At 41.1% G+C, this 18,226-nt stretch overlaps 1 protein-coding gene across 13 annotated transcripts in view; it reads right to left on the bottom strand.

Moving 5' to 3' along the window:
* MCF2L (MCF.2 cell line derived transforming sequence like) overlaps positions 1-18,226 on the bottom strand; it is a 179,070-nt gene that overhangs the window by 6,343 nt on the left and 154,501 nt on the right. For 6 of the 13 annotated variants that reach the window (XM_063337949.1, XM_063338003.1, XM_063337984.1 and 3 more), the window contains 14 exons: positions 17,707-17,799; positions 17,469-17,561; positions 15,982-16,107; positions 14,993-15,214; positions 13,743-13,835; positions 13,129-13,207; positions 12,908-12,974; positions 11,476-11,591; positions 9,949-10,008; positions 9,521-9,595; positions 6,056-6,183; positions 5,326-5,438; positions 5,096-5,199; positions 2,684-4,970 (listed from right to left, as the gene is read on the bottom strand). In XM_063337949.1, the coding sequence (XP_063194019.1) occupies positions 4,876-4,970; positions 5,096-5,199; positions 5,326-5,438; positions 6,056-6,183; positions 9,521-9,595; positions 9,949-10,008; positions 11,476-11,591; positions 12,908-12,974; positions 13,129-13,207; positions 13,743-13,835; positions 14,993-15,214; positions 15,982-16,107; positions 17,469-17,561; positions 17,707-17,799 (1,464 nt within the window). In that variant the 3' untranslated portion in view covers positions 2,684-4,875. Of the gene's footprint in view, positions 1-2,683; positions 4,971-5,095; positions 5,200-5,325; positions 5,439-6,055; positions 6,184-9,520; positions 9,645-9,948; positions 10,009-11,475; positions 11,592-12,907; positions 12,975-13,128; positions 13,208-13,742; positions 13,836-14,992; positions 15,215-15,981; positions 16,108-17,468; positions 17,562-17,706; positions 17,800-18,226 lie in introns of those variants that run through there. The other 7 variants (XM_063338013.1, XM_063338031.1, XM_063337959.1 and 4 more) reach the window with 6 other exon arrangements.

Here is an 18,226-nt window from a genome sequence, read left to right as displayed (position 1 = left end):
CTTTGTCTAGACATAACGTTGCCCCCAGATCTTTCCAAGAAAAGGCTTGAGCTTGGGGTGAGGACACTTCACTGTGAACACCCTTTGGACCAAGCGAAATGGTTGGAACCCATTGATAGGGGCTGTGTGTTTGTTTATGTACAACAAGATATTTTGAGCTAACCACGTACAACAGTGCATGAGCAGCCAGCGGAGGGAATGGATGCCAAAACAGCCATACCAGCCCTACCCACGCTCCAGCAGAGCCCTCCAGTGCTTCACCGTCCTGGACAGCCTGTGCCCCTGCCCTGTTGCCTTTGGAGTTTCTCCCTAGCGGGAACCACACTGACATTGCCAAGGCTGTGGCCACGGGAGCAAGCCAGGGCACCACTGCTCAGGGAAGGGAATGGTGCTTCTGTTCTGGGAGCTGATCCAACCAAAAACTGCCTGGGGAAGGGGGGTGATAACCGAGTCACTCCCTGGAGCTGGAGGGAGCACAGGGGCAATGGTGCCGGACTTAGGAGGCCGGGGGGGAGTGTGCTGCTGGACTGGTGGCAGCCCCACACAGCAGCTGCTGCTTTGGCATATGATATACAGCATTTTTTCAAGTCAAAACATCTTTGTGCCTTGTGCTCCTCACCCCACCAGCCCCATGTGCTCACCGCAAAAAAACAATCCATCCACTCCACGCTCTCCCTTCTGATCTCTGACTGACCATTGTGTTACAGCTGAACATACCAGCTTGACATGTCGCGGCTTGGAAATATGTGGAAAGAAATTAAAAAAAAAAAAGAGAAGAAATCCAGTACAATGTTGCTGGTGAGGGAGCCAGTATCCCTCCTGCCTGAGCTCTGTCTCAGGAGCAGCTCCTGTTGTCTTTCAAGCAACACCAACTAAGGAGAACAGGTGCTTTGGTCCCCATAATGCTATTTGACCACACTATTGCACAGCCTTCTGCATAGAAAAGTGACAAGTTTCACAAGCCTTTACATTACTTCCCTGGATGTATTAACGGAAGAAGGGGAAATTTTATAAATAAATAGGACAAAATTTAAAGAGGGTTTCTGGAAGTCACCTGGAACAAAGTTAGTAGAGCACATCTAATACCTTTGCCAAAGGCCTTGGGTTGTCCTGCCGCAGCTGGCCTCACCCTGTCGGGGTGTTTGTAAGGGCAGGAGAAGCTATTTATCAAGTGCTTTGCTATTAAAGGTCAGAAAACTACATCGCCCTCTTAGAGTCTTTACACGGCCATTCATTTATTTCCAGCTGCTTAGGAATCTCCAAAAAAAATCTCATCTTTATCTTTCTTAACAGCTGTTAAAATAAACAGTAGTTATTGCTAACGTGGCCATCATAGCTTACATGTTACCTATTCATCTCCTTTCAAATGAAAGCCCAGAGAACCTATTTAAACATCTAAACATTTAGTTTTAATAATATGTTATCTAGACACAGTTTACACCAAATCTTAAAGGACTACAGATTTTGGCTCTTCTATTCCTACATCCTAAGTTAAAGGGAGTTGAATTTGGGTAGCTCCCCCATACCAAGCTGCTCTGGCACTCACCCACACAAATCCAGGGAGGCAGACAATTCTGGTGACTTGTGTGGACACTCCAAACTCTACAGTGCAGTTCATAATAACCATCTAATGTATGATACAGAAGGGGAATGGGAGTCCCTGTCATTTTGAGAGAACTGATGTAAACGAATTATGGTCCTTTGTTTTGCTCACTGACATCATCTGTGCAGAATGGAGAAAGGGTTTTGAATTCCAATTAGCAAACAGCCTCCAATTTTGAGCCAGTTATCTAGTGCTTGCAATAGGAAATAAACATCATTACAATTAAAAAAATAATCAATCATTATCAGGCTTTTATATAGAAAACTCTTTTACTTCCTAGGAAGGTAAATCTGGGCTGGAATTCTTTCATTCTTTTGCTGTAACAAGTATGATGTGGTTGTGCTTAGAAAGGCTGGACCTCCCTTTGCTCGGAACAGTAGGAATAGCTACGACAGAGGTAGCTGTTAGGATATCAAGAACAAGAGTAGACAAAAGCCATCAAACCCCAATAACAGCTTAGCTGGATTGTGTAATCGCACATGGCCACCAACTCAGCCCAAATCACTCCAGTGCAGTGTGAAATTCACCTCCCACCATGGTGTGATGGTCCTTAAAGCCATTCATCAGTGAACACACAAACACGTTCCTCTTCAGATGCTGCAAGTGTCAATGTGGTTTCTTGTTTCTCACCCAGCTGCAGCCATTGCCAGACAGGGACTCCAACTTCTGCTAAGATCGCAGGATCAAGAGGAGTGTGTGCACAGGAGGAGGGGAATCACGGGATACACAGCTTTTTTAGGGACAACCCAACAGCGATGTGCTGCCTTTCAAGAAAAGGGCGTGTGGGAGAAAGGGAATCAATCTCATTACCTGGCACTGTCTCTCATTTTTTATCCTCAGCCTGCAGACACGCTTGAACTCCCCAGTGCCAGGTAAGAGAGACAGGATCTCAAGGGTAAAACGGTGTTTTTCTGAGACGGTCCAGAGTGAGTAGGCAAAGGATTTGAACACACGGACCCTGACAAGCAACAGCTAGATGGACCTGGTTTTCTGTTCCAAATCCTTCAGCCTATCTCTGTTTTTATATGATAGCCAGAAGAAGCTTTTAAGACTGAGACAAAATAAAACACAGAGCATGTCTATATAAAGGCATTCAGCAAGAAGCGCTGAAATTTATTCAAATTAATTACAATAGAGACCTCTGACTTTGAACTTCTAACTCACAACAGCAGTAAAAAAGGAAATGGTGAAATGGGTCGTATTAAAGTGCAATGATGTGGAGAAAACCATTGAAATAACACAAATGAGGCTGAGAAATGAAAGGACAGTCTCATCCCAGCAATGACAGCAATATATAAGTAAATTATGTTACAGATAATTTACAAAATAACTTACATAGATGAAGATAAGCTGAATCTCACGTTGCCTTTCCATTGTTAAATATCAGACTAAATATTCCCGGTCAGCACGGTATTATGTGGGATAATTAAAAAAAGATCAGAGGATTTCTGCATTGGAAAAGATGCCTGAAGTAAAACCCTGATCAGCCTTTATATTGCAGTATTGCAAGAAACCTAAGTATTTATGAATTGTAAAGTGACACATTCAGCAGCATGAAGATTATAAATACATCTTTTACATTGATACATTATATCTACACACATATACATATCTACACACACATATATATACACACAAGCACATACATGCACATATATATGCACATAAATATAGGTGTGTGTATATATATATGTTTCGATTTGTCCTGACCGTGGTCAGCTGCATTTTGATTGCGTCTGGGGTAGGGATGCTTTTGCCACTAAGGAGTAAGATAATTCTTCAGAGTATTTGTCCTTTACGTTTCCTAAGCTGCAGCCTCTCAAAATCTAAAATTCTGGCATAAAGATAGACTTCAGGGCCCAGCCATCAGAGGGTCTGATGATTAACAGCAGTTCCCATTGCTTCTGAAAAATCGTGCTCTTAATGTCCACAATATTTTAAGTAATGATACATGAATCAGTTAAAAACCTATTTTCGTGTAAGTAAAAATATTTGAGATGGACAGGAACGAATACAATATTCCATACATGCACACAGTTCTAGACTGTTCATAAGGATGAGCTGCAAAGACCGTTTGACAAGGTGAAAATTTACAACATTGGCTTACAATATACCTTGAAAAATGGCAAGTTTAGCATTACCCCTTCCTTTAAAAAATTCTAAAATACTTTTCTGTAGAGAAGAGTCAGATTTATGCTAATAAAGGTCTTTTTCTCTCCTGTGCTCCCCTTTCGTAGAAAAATTATGTCATCGTGGTTTTGTCTTTGAATAAATCTGCAACAAACACTACGGACTAAAAATATGTCTGGTTTCTAGCCCTGATAGGTTTGTCTGAAGGAAGGCTCTTGACCCATAGTGCAGCCACAATCATCTCCCTTTGCCTGTAATTGCATGTTGATTGTGAGAGCTGAAGGTAACTATGCAATTACCGTTTATTTAGAAATCATTTAGTGAGTAAGAACATTTGTGTTTCATTGTGCACCTGCATAAGGAAAAAAAAGATACTACTAAATTGCCAAGGCTATGTAAACACAGTGATCTTGGTAAAGAATTTGGTTGCGAGGCCAAAATACCTCATAAAACAGCTGTTCCATTGCACACATCATTAAAAGGTTGGAAACGAGAAAATAACACTTTCTTTTGATGCTGCTGTGGTCAGTGAATTGGTCATGTCTGCACCCCAGTCTCTAGGGAGCAGAAGAATATCCTGAAGACCCAAGAGAAGAGAAAAGGCTGGACCAGACCTCCTTCCTGGTTGCTGTAAGAGTCCCGTTCACTGCACGGACGGAGGTACGTCCTTGGAGAAAGGGGATTTTTGGGAGGAGAAAATGTAAACTCGGATTTATTTTCTTCATACCTATCCTGTACAGTGATTGCTGTGTTATTAGCTTACAATAAGGATTTAGCACTGAACACATTTTGTTTGCTCACATTCAGATCCTGGCTGTTACAAAACGATACAGTTCTGGAGAAATCTGATTGTGTATCAATGAGAAAATGTGTTTTATGCTAACAGCTCTGCAGCTTCAGGCTTCAGAGCAGAAGCCTCTGCAAGACTCTATTTCAAATTGTTTAACTTTTATTTACAACTTCACTTTCCACGCACTTTCCACTGGGATCCTCTGGGAGAACCTGTGAAAATCACCAGTGAAAGTACTCGAAGCTGGCAACAGAGAACTGGTGGTTCTCTGTTTGAGTCCAACATCCAGAACTCTGCACAAAATGACAAACTCCGGATTTACCTTCCATGGAGGTGGGGTGAAAATGTAATGTTAGCCCTTAATGTCCGAGAAGCTGGTGCTGCTGGCGTTGCAGCTCTCACTGCAACTTGATGATGTGCTCAAAGTGCTGGAGGCAGTGCCTGATTCTGGGAAAGAGGAAGGAAAGAAAAAACCCACAAGAAAACATGATACGGTGGTTGTTTTTCACAACTCACTTTCATAATAGGAATCTTCAGAAAGACAATCATATAATTTAAAATAAATATCCTACCAGAGCTGCTTAAAGATTGAGCTGATTTTGAATTGCCTATGAGCATCAGCAGATTGTTTGCTGGGATCCAACCTTCTCTACCAGTGCTCAGGTTCTTTACATACCTAAAAAAAATATAAACAATAAGAAGTCAGATGGCTTCATTTGATGCCTTTGAAAGTTTCGCCCTAAACATCTGCCTTCCAAACACAGTTCTGCGTATAAATATTTCCAAACACAGATCTGCGTACCAAAGTCCATCCTCCCCTTCACGAATCAGTTGAACTAGATCTCCACTTTTCACTGTAAATTCTTCAGAAACTCCTTTCTCATAATCAGTCACAACTGTATATTTACCAGGAGTCTAAATGCACACAGAGGAAAAACATAAACAAATTATTTCTATTGAGTAACTTAAGGTATGCTGCAGCTTTGGTTAGGAAGTTATAGTACTTTTCTTTCTTTCTCATGCACAGAAATGCTGAAGGCGGTGTAAATATACATACTGAGAGGTGGTAAAACTTTGCTGTTCCATTACATGCAAATTTAGTACATGAATTCTGACACCCTAAAAAAAACATTCAGTGAAATGTTTCCATTACAACAATTAATTCAAATCTCTCTAAAAAAAAATAATAAATAAAAAAAAAAGCTGGGAAACTAGCGACATGATGTACGTGTGGAAGCCTGTTGACATGGTAGCTGAGCAGGTCACTGCTTGACTGCCACACTATGGCGTAAGCAGTCACGGCCTCACTAGTCTGCGGGTACACAAAGGCACAGATGGACCTTCCCAAGGTCCAAACACAGGGCTGATTTAAGAGAAGGGGATATTTTCCATTCCCCTAGGAATTTTGCCCACCTGAGGATTTCAAGGCAGACACTTTCCTCCCGACAAGCTTCAAAAGCATTCCTATGTACTGCCACATGCAATATATCAGTAACGTTTGCTTAGCTCAATAGGAAAGCATTTCTGGTTACCAGCTTCATCTCGCCTCCTCCTCCTCCTCCTTCTTCCTCTGCATCCGATGAATTCAGCGGATCTTCAGCACTAGACCAGCCATCATTTTCTTCAGATGCATCAAGAGAATGAGATGCTTTAGCCCAACCTTGGGGAACAAACAGCCGACGGTTAATTTTGCAGCAGTGAGGCACTGACTGGGAGAAATGGTCTTCCCATTGAAAAGCTCTTAAGCGATCAACATAAACAGGACGAAAAGCGTACACAGGGAAGTTATTACAGCCACGGGGTGAAATTCACAGCTGGTAAAAGTTGGACCGTTTCCATCAGAGTAAGTGGAGTTGTGGCAACGCACATAGAGGGAAACGGATGGAAAGAATGCAAATTCCCAACTGAAAATGCTTTTTCTCCCTTATACAAAGATGAACAATGGATAGATACTCTTTTTCTTGGGAGGAGATAGAAGACAGGAACATGCACTCTATGGGAAGAGGATGAATACAGGGGGCTGTCACCCAAAGCAGCCTAACCAGCCTGCTGGAACAAGGGATGGATGCACATAACTTTGCTCAAACTGTTGAGCACTTAGAGTTGTCAAGAGATTCAACACAAGCTACAGGCGCTCTGTACTTCACCTGATGAGGCAGCTCATTATTTAAGGGTATTCAGGCACAAGGATTGCTTAATCATGCTGAATTATCTTGGTGTTAAGTCAATGCATCAAGCACCACAAGAACAATCTCCTGCCCGTCATTTATTGCCAAGTGTTCCCTTTCCTCTCTCAGGGTGAAGCATTTCATTTATTTACAAGGCTGAATCACATCCAGAGCACACAACAGCCTTTTCCAAATAAAACTACTGTAAGTTTTACTAGTGGGATTCTTTTCACTGAGGTCAGCAGCTGCTAATAAATATGTCGAGCCTATAAAGAAGAAAAAGTCTTAATAAAAGACAAATAAATATTTGTAAGTAAGATTTTGGTTCAAGCCAAAGGGTAACAACAATGAAACTCAATGAATACAATGAAAGGAAGAACAAACCTTGCAACTTTTATGTAACTACTAAGTTGAGAAAGCACCAGCATTTTTGCTCTTCAGTGCTTCCGAAGCGTTTGTCGCCTGACTGGTCATACCAGTGCATTAGGAAAAAACCTGAGCATCGTCATAGTAAACCCAGAGCAATCAAAGGATCACAGAAAGAAATCACACCCAGAGCACACCAGAGTGGGACTTTTACCTCGCCTGCGCTGCTGGATGGCCTGCACAAGGTTAGAAGTACTGGCCCATTTGGCCCTGTCCAGGGTTAAGAATGAACTTCCACCTGTCAAGAAACTGAGCGATAAATTCCCACTGTATTCCATGCAGATTTCCCTGGAAGCTCACATCTTAAAGTTGGCTCGTAGGACACAGATGAAAAACCCTTTCCGTTATTTCCAAGTTAAGAACAACGCAACAAAGAAAACTTGGTTTCTCCTAACTGTTCCAAGCTCCCATTAGAAACAGAACCAACAAGTTGCACAAAAAAAAAAAAAAAGGGAAAGTGAAATCACTGTAATTGCTCTGCCTGTAACATCACACTCACTGGCCTGCTCATCTGGAACACTTTGGGTAACAGGTCTTGTTTCTCAGCCTTTCTTTTCATATATAAGTCCGAATAAAAGCCCATCTCCTCCTGAGCTGGGAAGGGAATTTGTCACTGTAGTCATTTATATTAGCTAACTACAGGCACCAAAATTATGCACGAACATTCAACATGCATGTGTGTATTCTGCACAGTGAGACTAAAACAAAGCTCCCTATGAAGGCAGAAAATGCCAAAAAATGGCAGACAGTCCTGAGAAAAGGCAAGGTTATGCAGAAATAAACTTAGATTTGATGATGCCAGGAAAACCAAGAATTCATTAACTGCTTCTCTTCAGAAACGGGCCCACAGGTTTCTTCACAGAGGTTGGATCTGTCTGCAAGATGTGATTCTGTCACCAATTCGTTTTCCTCGAGCTCACTGCAATGTAAGTGGGAGCAATGTAGCAGTGAAAGGAAACAAGTGGGGGCAATGCACTCTGCAACGGGGAGCCATGACCATCGCCTGGTGCAGCTTCATCCTGAAATGCCCGGGTCAACTGCCTGCTTATCTCTCTTTGAGTTGGGGAAGGAGAAGAGATTAAGTGCCAGAAAAGAGATCGGAAGTTGCAAGACAGAAAGGGGAGTTACTACATGTTTTAAATTCATTTACTTGTCTTAGTGGTTTCATAAAGGGAGATGCTTCTGGACAGGACAGCAAATCAGACAAGTCTGTTCCAAGGACCCAACAATTTCACTGTGAATTAGCAGTGATCAACGACACTCTACCCTGGAAAATTCCAGCATTGGTGGAAAATTGCCACAAAACACCCTTTGCTTTCTGATAGCATTTTTGGGCCCTCTGGATTTCCATGGTACCTGGAGATCTCAGAGTTTTGACTGCTACCTGCAGAAAATTAGCCTTGTAATTTTGTAATTCCCATATCGCCACTTGTGGAGTTACTGCACTGGTCTGTCCTGGGATTACGTTGCCTGCTGCTCAAAGTGAATGGTGTTGCATAGTCTCCCCAGCACAGCAGCCAAACCAGCATCGTTTCCACAGGTGAGACAAAAACAAAGGCTGTGGAAACCTGGAGAGGAGGATGATGGTAGGGCTTGAAACAGCTTCATCTTTAGAATAATATTTTCTAAAAGAGATCACATTGGAAAGACAGTCAGGAAGAGAGGGACTGCCTTCCTTGTACTCCCTAGTTAATTTGCCCCAGGGATTTGTACTCAAGCCTTCACCAACAGCCTCGCTGGTTAGAAAAGGGTCATTTAATTGAAATGCTTTTCTATTCTTTGCTTAGCTGTGGCTTGGGAGGACAGGAGGCAAACTGCTACAAGATGTTCAAGTTCAATCATCTGGGGTTCACAGGGTGGTAAAAATTGCATACTATCACCCGAAGAAAGATGCAACAGGACTGTGACTAAAGTAATAAATGCAGATCTAAAATGGAAATTCCACATGACAGTGATGATCCCCACTCTGACTAAAGTACTTGAGTTTTGGATTTATTTTTTTTTTTTCCTTTTTTAAAAGTTAAACCCTCTTCACAAGGGGCACAGTGACAGGAGAATGCTAACTGGAGAACCACGTGTCTCATAGCAACTGGACACCCCTGTAAGTCCATTAAACACCCTGCTTCTGGTTATTTCTTCAGCAGAAGATCCCTTTCCCACTGCCCCCTTCTAAAAGACTAGTTAGCCATACGCTACTTTATTTGATGCCAAGGTAAAACTTCAACCAGTCATGCTATCAAAACCAGTATATACAGGAGCTGACAGACCCACTTGGAAAAACTCGGCTGATACCAATATTGCTGCACGCAACAGCACCATATCGGTATCCCCAGCGCTCCGATGTAATGTTTTACACAAAGGATGGTGGGTATTTGCGGAGTACAAGATGTGGTATCACTATACCTCTTAAACCAAAAGGAGTTGGGTCACTCACTACTTCATGTCGTTTAGCTTTTTTGTCAGGACTGGTAGGAGAAGCTGCAGGAGGATGAATAGGCAAAAAACACAGAAGAGAGATATTGAAGAACTGGAAAAGAGAGAATAGGTGGATTGCATGCTAAATACCTTTGAGTTTACACTGGAAAACAAGAGGATTTCTGTAATCGCTCTAATTTTAGTCGTCATCGGTCAATTACAGCAGGAGGAATTAATTATTTACATGTAATTATTTGAAGATAAATTGACAAATTTATTCTACAGTCATAGGTGAAAGTATACGTAAACTTTTCTAAATGAACTAGATATCAACTGAACACAATTGATTTCAATTTTAGACAAACATTACCAAATTAAGCAATCATTTTTGTATAAATCTAGTGCTACAGCAATACCTGGTCCTGTAAGAAGGATCATTGGCAATGTCTGGCTTTTAGCAGAAGACGACGGAGTTTCTGTCAAGGCAAGCATGGGATATTAGTGCTCACCTCATTAGCATTAGATACACAACCCTAGAGTCTCTCCAGAAAGAACTCAAAGGTAATCAGGTCTTAAAAAGGCATTTTGAAAAGATGCTTGGAAAAAAAAAAATCATGCTCTTCAACAAGTGCCATCATCTTAATGCAATTCAGACTGTTCAGAGACAGCTGTTCAAAGCAAGAAGTGAATGTGCCAGTGAGATTACTTGGCAGAAGGAAGCAAGAAAGGTCCTATTGCCTGTTTTACCAAAAAAAAAAAAAAACCAAACAAAAAGGTAATTTCTGGAAGCATAGGGAAATTTTCGTACCCATTCTGCTGTAGTCATCCTTCGGGAGTTCTGTTAGAAAGGATGCTAATATAGAAAAATACACTAGCAAAACCTTGATTCCTTTTTGCCAAGTAGAGGTGCATTGGGGCAGATCCACTGAAGCCAGAAGCAGGCCAGATGTCTGATCTGAAGACAACTTCCTTCCTCTAGATTTCTTACAAGAACAGGGCACTATAAACTCCTTCCTTGGCCTCGATAGTGAGACTGGAGGCATTGGAAACTGCACTCCTTCCCTTGCTTCTCCGAGAGCTCCACTTTTCACCGGTTGCATCCCCACACACACACACACTCTGGAGCCAGTTTCTCCTGGAATCTCCCTGTCAGTGTCAGTGACTCGGGAACCTAGCTTGAACTTAGGAGAACAAGCTAGTGCATACACTGAAAACCTGTTACACTATACATACATACAAAGTGATGCTTCAATTACAGCCTTAAACAGAAAACACTCTAGCTTTTTTTTTTTTTTAAAAAGAGTTACCGTTCTGACTTTTGAGGTTAGTAAAGCCCTGCAGCGTAAAGCGCTTTTTTGACAATACAGAGCATTCTGAGGTAGAGCTAGTGTCATCTACAAAGGAAGAGAGAGGCACAGAAGGAAAGGGGAGAAGGCCGGGAAAAGATTAAGGTGAAAAGTCGTTTGCAGTCCTGCCAGGGAACCTGCATATTAGGATGAGAAAGGACAACCGAAAGTCCAGGTACAACAGCAGAGGCCAAGTGGCCAGTTGTTCTCACTATGCAGGGGCTTGTACTGACTCTGGTTCAGTAAATAATCTCCATGATGAGAACCAAAATTCAAGAGAAAAAACAAAACAAAAAAAACCAAACCACAAACCAAAAGTCAGGTCAACAGGTCAAAAAGTCAACAGGTAATGCCGAGAAATGTATCCAGAGCAAAAGAACCCTGAGAAGCTGGGCAGCTCTAAGAGAAGACCTACTGCAGACTCGGGCCTCATAACACATAGTTCCCACCTCCTTTTGGCTACTCTTCATTCAAGGTGGCTTCGGGCCTGTCCAGACCACACAGTGCAATGCTACTCTGCTGGTGGATCTGCCCGTGCATCTGCAGTGCAGGCATGCTCTTCGCAATTCAAGATACAACACATATGTGTAAACTCACCTTTGCCTTTCTCGGGATTCTTTGGTGCTACTGTGGTGCCATAACCTTCTAGACTTGTGAGATCAGCTTTTCTCTCTTCCATTTTTCTGGTGTTTCTGATGTGGTTCCGTGAAGGACTGTTTATTGGAAGGAAATTGAGATAATCAATCCATCTCCAGCAAATTTGAGTCTGAACAGGGGTGACGACCTTCAGTCATGGGCTGCCTTTTACATACAGATATATAGGCTGAAAACCATTTGTTAGCTACTTCCCAGATCATAGCTCCCAGGGCTGAAAAAGTCATTGGTGATTGTGCGTTTAAAGACCATGGGCACATACAAAGGAGAAAGGCTCCCCTAATTGACTGCAACCACATGTACTATGGCAGTGGGAGCGACTGAAAAGACAGTTCAGGACAACTTACTGTCACTGTCAGCTACAGGCACACGTTCTGTGCTGACAGTTTCCTCCTGAAGGTACAAGGAAAGAAAAAAAAAAAAGAAAAAGTAAGTAATAAACTCTGCCCCTCAGAAGCTCTTAACACAGGAACAGATGAGGGATGAACAAGGAACACAGGCTGGATCTTGCAGCTGGATTCCCATCACACCTCTCATTGGGAACGGAATGGGGAAAGACATCCCACAAATACTATACATCTGGGAAGTTCTCCCTGAGTGATAAGTAGATGCATAAAACACGCAGGGCAGAGTGCTACTGATACGTATTTGAGCACACACCATGTGGGAATGACTGAAGATACAAGCACACAGGCTTATGGGTATATACACATACGATGAAAGAAAAGAGTAACAGGTGATTAAAGAGAGGTGTCACAGAAGGGCAGAACAGCAGGTGGGAACAGAAGAATATACAGGCCGGTAGGATGAAGGACAAAAAATAGGAAGAGAAGAAGAGCTTGACTTAGAAGTTGTGACACCAGAGGAATCAACACATTGCTTAGTTAAAGAAAAAAAAAAAAAGGAAATCAGAGGAAAAGAACAAGAGACAGAGAAAAGATAGCGCCCTGAAAAAGACAAAAAAGGACAGTAACATGACATTGGAAAAGGAAGAAAAAAAAATCCAGGTGAAGGAAAAGAACAGAGAAGGAAGGAAAAGGCTGCTCCACATAACTCTCTTATCTGGAGTGTGAAGTATATAATTAGCTGTTCAGCAAACAGACCCATAACAACACCAGGATTTTGGCTGGTGCAGAAAATGACTTTTCTGTGTTGTTCTCTATCAACTGACAAAGCCCATGCCACTGTTGCACAATTTAACAGTTCTAGACGTGTATAAGCCCCAAGCTTTACAGCTTTATAGCAGGAAGAGACCTAAAAAACCCCACAAACATAAGGGCCAGTACTAAGGGATCAGAGTAACGAAGAACTGCAAACTAGGTATATTAGTATATTTACAAGACAGCCAAGCTGATTTGACAACATACTTACTTACCTTGTACAAGATGATGATGGTAGAGGTAAACTCTGTGTGTGTTCTAGTGTCCTGTGCTGACTAGCTTCTGTAATGGAGGAAAGAAAAAGAACTATTAAAACTGATTTGTGTTTTGAGCTTTTTATTTCTACAGTCCTATACAGCGAAGATACACAGGGCAGGTTTTGAAGTTCAAAGACAAAAGCGATTAAAAAGCGCTATATATATCCAAAATATTTTACCTCTGCATGCCTGCAGTTGACTTGTCAGCACTTTCCTTATTTCATTTACCCAAGTAGCTTTAACTTCAGGCGTTGGTGCCTACTCGAAAATAAATACAATCAGCCATCAAGCACAGAACACTTATTACACAAAGAGTTGCATGCCAAAGCACAGCCTCGGAGGAATCCTTCAAGAAGGACAGACAGAGCTCCCTCTAGTCCTTCAGTGAACAGAAACTAGTCATGACAAATGGAACGCGCCGAGGCAGAGGCTGTACATGTGCTACAGTCAAACCTTGGCTCCCAAGCCATCCACTACTCCAGGGACAGCAATAACAATGGTGTATACAATATCCCTCATGGATATTGTAAAACATGATTCCCCAGTCCGCCCCCACCCCCGAAGACTGCAGTTGAAATACACCGTTTAAGGAACTACCTTATGAATTAATCTGGTATGTTTTGGTTTGGGTTTTTTCTATGTTTCCTCATTACTGTCTATTAGTGATATAGGAGAGGGAAAAAAAACAAGCAAAAAAAAAATCAACAAATCTTCTTAGGGTTAGACTTCCCCCTTCTCTCTCCCTTTTTTCCTTTTTTTTTCCTTTTTTTTTTTTTAGTGGCATGTTATTTACCTGTATGATGTAAACTTCTTCCCTTGCATTATACCAGATTTCAAATTTTTTTGCATCCCCTTTGACATTTTCTGTTATTCCAACTGCTGCCATCTGGAAGCAAAGAGAACAGAGGCTGACCCACCACATTGCAATTACGGTAACAATGGAAGCAGGTGGTTACTGGTATTCTTTGGTACCCTATTTCTGAAAAGCAAAGCCACATTTGTCTTCTTGCTCAAAGAAAGGAATAACTAGTAAAGCATGATCTGCATGTTGGATGAAAGAGATTTAGTGCTTTCTGTCAGCTTAGCTACCTTGGAGGTAAGAAAGGTTTAGGTACATTAAATTGAGACTGACCCACATGATGTCTCTCTTAAAATCCAGACCACCAAACCTTACATCTATTTTATACTGCCCTGCTCTACCCAGCAGGTCGAGGGAGGTGATTTTACCCCTCTACTCCACTCTCGTGAGACCCCACCTGGAGCACTGTGTCTAGCTTTGGAGTCCTCAGCTCAAGATGGACACGGACCTGTTGGAACAGGTCCAGCGGAAGGCCACAAAGATGATCAGAGGGCTGGAGCACCTCTCCTATGAGGACAGGATGAGAGAGCTGGGGTTGTTCAGCCTGGAGAAGAGAAGGCTCCGGGGAGACCTTATAGCAGCCTTCCAGTACTTAAAGGGGGCCTACAGAAAAGATGGGGAGGGACTCTTCATCAGGAGTGGAGTGATAAGACGAGGGATAACTGTTTTAGAACAGAAAGAGAGGAGATTTAGATTAGATATTGGGAAGAAATTCTTTCCTGTGAGGGTGGTGAGGCACTGGAACAGGTTGCCCAGAGAAGCTGTGGATGCCCCATCCCTGGAAGTGTTCAAGGCCAGGCTGGATGGGGCTTTGAGCAGCCTGGTCTAGTGGGAGGTGTCCCTGCCCACGGCAGGGGGGTTGGAACTAGATGATCTTTAAGGTCCCTTCCAACCCGAACCATTCTATGATTATTAGATTTTCTGTGCGATTAACACAACTGCCATTCAGCTAGACTAGGATGGTTTGGATTTTCTCAAAGGATAATTCCCCCCTACCCTGTCTCTCTACCAGGCAGCAACACAAAGCGACACAGACCTGCAGCACCAGTTAGGTTTGCCTGAAAGAGTGAAGTTCCCAATGCAAAACTGTAACACAGTTTCACTGACAAAAAAAAAAAATAAAATAGAATATTGCATTGCTGCAGGCTAAGCCCTTGACCTTACTGGACTGCTCAGCATCTTACATTTAAGGAGTGTTTGTAGCTGTAAGAAGGTGCTTTCTCATATCCCTCTCCGTTTTCTTCTCGCTTTTTACAGAACAACACTGCTTTCTCGTGGAGGAAGAGGTGTCGCTGCATTGGCTTGAAGCGTGCCAAATCTTTCACCTTCGAGTGACCCTTTTTATGATCCGTCCAGACATTGAAGGATCCCTGCATTAAAAGCTTGCCCAGCTCGTTCAGGTTTCCCTGGAACAAAAAAAAGTGATATTTATAACTACAAAGAGATGACATCAGACTGAAATGCATACTCTGAACAGGTCTTTACAAGTTCTGTTATTCCAAGTAATCTCTCACATCAGTGTTTATGTTGGGTTTGGAAACGTAATAAAAATAAAGTCAGTACTGGATTTTTACACATAATTTTCTCTCCTGCCAACACTGTTCAGGCAGGATTTTACAGTCAAGAGTACCAGTAGCAGAGATAGAGAGATCTACGCATAGAGAGGGGGAGGCACAACACATATATTTCGTTGTTTGTTTTTTTTTCCCCAAACTCTGCTCCAAAGCTGCTTACATGGTGTTTTGGGGTTGGTTTTGGTGTGTGTGGGGTTTGGTTTTGGTGTTTGTTTGTTTTGTTTTTGTGTTTTTTTTTTTTAACTGGAAGTTTTGGGTATAGCTTTACACATAGATACAAAAACTTAGTAGCAATTCCCATTTGGCTGTAGCCTAAACCAGACTCTTCATGACGATTTTCAGTTTTTAACTTGGTGTCAGGTAGATCAAAGAAAGCAAACTTGGGTAGACAAAGCAAAATATTATTCACAGCAGGAAAACTTCAGAAGAGTATAGAGAGATCCATTTCCATTATTTTCATTGCACAATTCAGTTTAAAGGCACCTTTTGTAAAATGTTCTTCTCATTATTAGTACACAGCACAGGGTATGCTGCAAGTGTATCTAAGAAATAAATGAAAAGAAAATAAAAAAATTATGTAAAAACACTGTTATACTCACATCGTAGCCTGTAATGGCTATCTGGTGCATAGAATCATTAACTGCTTTGAGAATACCCAGTATAGATGTTAATGCCTCCTGAAGATCTTCAGCACCTTCGCAGTTCTTACTGTACTTCAGCATTTCCTGAGCAGACAGGGAATGACACTGTACTTAGTTTGGGAAACAGCAATAACTGAGAACATTCACATTTTAGCACTGAGTTTAAGCTTTTAAATTCAGTATTTAAAGTTTTTAACAGTACCCAGTAAAGTTTTATACCACGTGATCTAGTGGGTTAAATACTGTCTGGAACTCAGAAGACCCTAAAGTTTTATTTCTCATCTCCGCTGCTAATTAGCCAAATCTATTTTGTTCATCTAAACATTTCATAAGCACTACACCTAAGAATTTTACAAGACTTAACTTTAAAAACATTTTTCATCATAATTGCTGAAAAAAACCCAACCACCCAACAAAAAAAAATTGTTACTTTTTATATTCATTACTTTTTAGAATTAAATGTAAAAACACAGGCAAATTTAATTTATTATTTGAATTATCGCTAGGCCTGGGATGCTAGTAACAGACAAACTTACTGCACTGAGCATTGTTTATTAAAAAAGGCATCCCTTCTCCAAAGGGCTTATTGGTGAAGCTGCATCTTCCAGTTTGATGCAGATAAACATAGAGGTGAGTTTGTGGAGAATCCCCCAGACTTCATGGTATGAGAATAAGCATTTACTCATGGACTGCAGGAACTAAAGATACTTTAAACTGAAAGCCTTTCAAATACTCCTCTCTTCATGCATATTTAATGTAATTAATTCTTTAAAAGCAGTTCACTTTAACTCAATTTTAACTCCAAAATAAATTTGGTCCAAAGTAATATTTTTTTTTAAACTACTGTTAAATAATATTATTGAAACTTGTGTCTATGTGGGAAATGCTTCTCAAAATAAGTCAGCTTCAAACGTGGCAAAAACTTCGGCATTCATTTTAAAATTTATAATGGTATATTGCTGTCATTTTGATCTCTCAGTATAGCATGTTTAAATGAATCACAATGGTATCCATCGTCAAAGTACCACACAGTGCTCTCGGTTAAGCACATTTCCTAGAACCCAGCAAGGCAGATTCCTGTGATACACATTAGGTGACTATAACTGGCAAGTAACAAGTATTTCAGATACTCTCTTTTCTTTGTTGCAAGGGTTTCTTGGTCCTTCTGTTCCCCTAATGAACTTTTCATTCTTCTCTTCAGCAGAAATATATGGAGAAAGCAGTTACACAGGGTGTCTCTGTGTAACATTTGTCTGTCTACTCGCAGCTTTTTTGCTGAAAGAGAAAGGAACCGAGCTGAGAGTTGACAGACTGGGATTTGTCTCCATTTCGATTTATACATCTGTCCGCTAACTTTTAGGTTTTTCTCCAGTGGATGAGAGAAGCAGCATTTAAAAAAACAAACACAGAAACCAGACTTAATGTTACGGGTTAGTAACACATACCTTTAGCAATAATTGGTATTTGGTTATTCTTTGAACGGGTTTCAGCAAGTATGAGTCCAAACTGAGCTTGTGATCGAGTTTTCTTTGACATTCCTGTAATCAGCGTTGGATTTCATCAGTACACTAATCAGTATTTCTGTTACTTGTTCTTGACATAAATGACGAAGTTTAAAAAAAAAAACAAACCAACCAACCAACCTCCCCCCCCCAAGTATTTTAGAGACTCAAGCAAGCATACCTGAAAGAATACAGAATCTGAAAACTGCCTCCACAAACTTTCGGAGCGAGGTTTATTTTGACAGTATTTTTCATAAATCTGGAAATCTTCCATCTGAAATTGTGGAGACAAGCAAAAAATTAATAAGTTCTTGTGACTTTAATGGACAAATATCATAAGATATTTTTCCATAATCAATAAGGCTAAGAAAAAACCCAAAACAATAACAAAAATGCAATTCCTTGAGGCATCCCAAGCAAAAAACAATTATTCAAAATGATTTATTTTGTAATGGCTACTAATTTTTTACTTAGAACATCAGAATAAGATCTTCCTATTAATGTTCGCTTCAGTTGAATGTTAAGCACCTTATGAAGCAGCATATACGATATTCACAAATGTATTTCTATTACAATATGAAAAATACTTCTGTGAATGTCCAACCATGAGTCTCTCTGTGCAACTTTTCTAAAAGTCTTTGCCCTTTTTTCTTTATACGTTTTCATTTTATTAATGTGTTTTTCACTGGGAGTTGCGCTAA

Source organism: Chroicocephalus ridibundus, chromosome 1, assembly GCF_963924245.1.
Source record: "Chroicocephalus ridibundus chromosome 1, bChrRid1.1, whole genome shotgun sequence".
Classification (NCBI taxonomy): Eukaryota; Metazoa; Chordata; class Aves; order Charadriiformes; family Laridae; genus Chroicocephalus; species Chroicocephalus ridibundus.
Note: the sequence above shows the minus strand (reverse complement) of the source record. Positions and strands in the feature narration are given on the sequence as shown.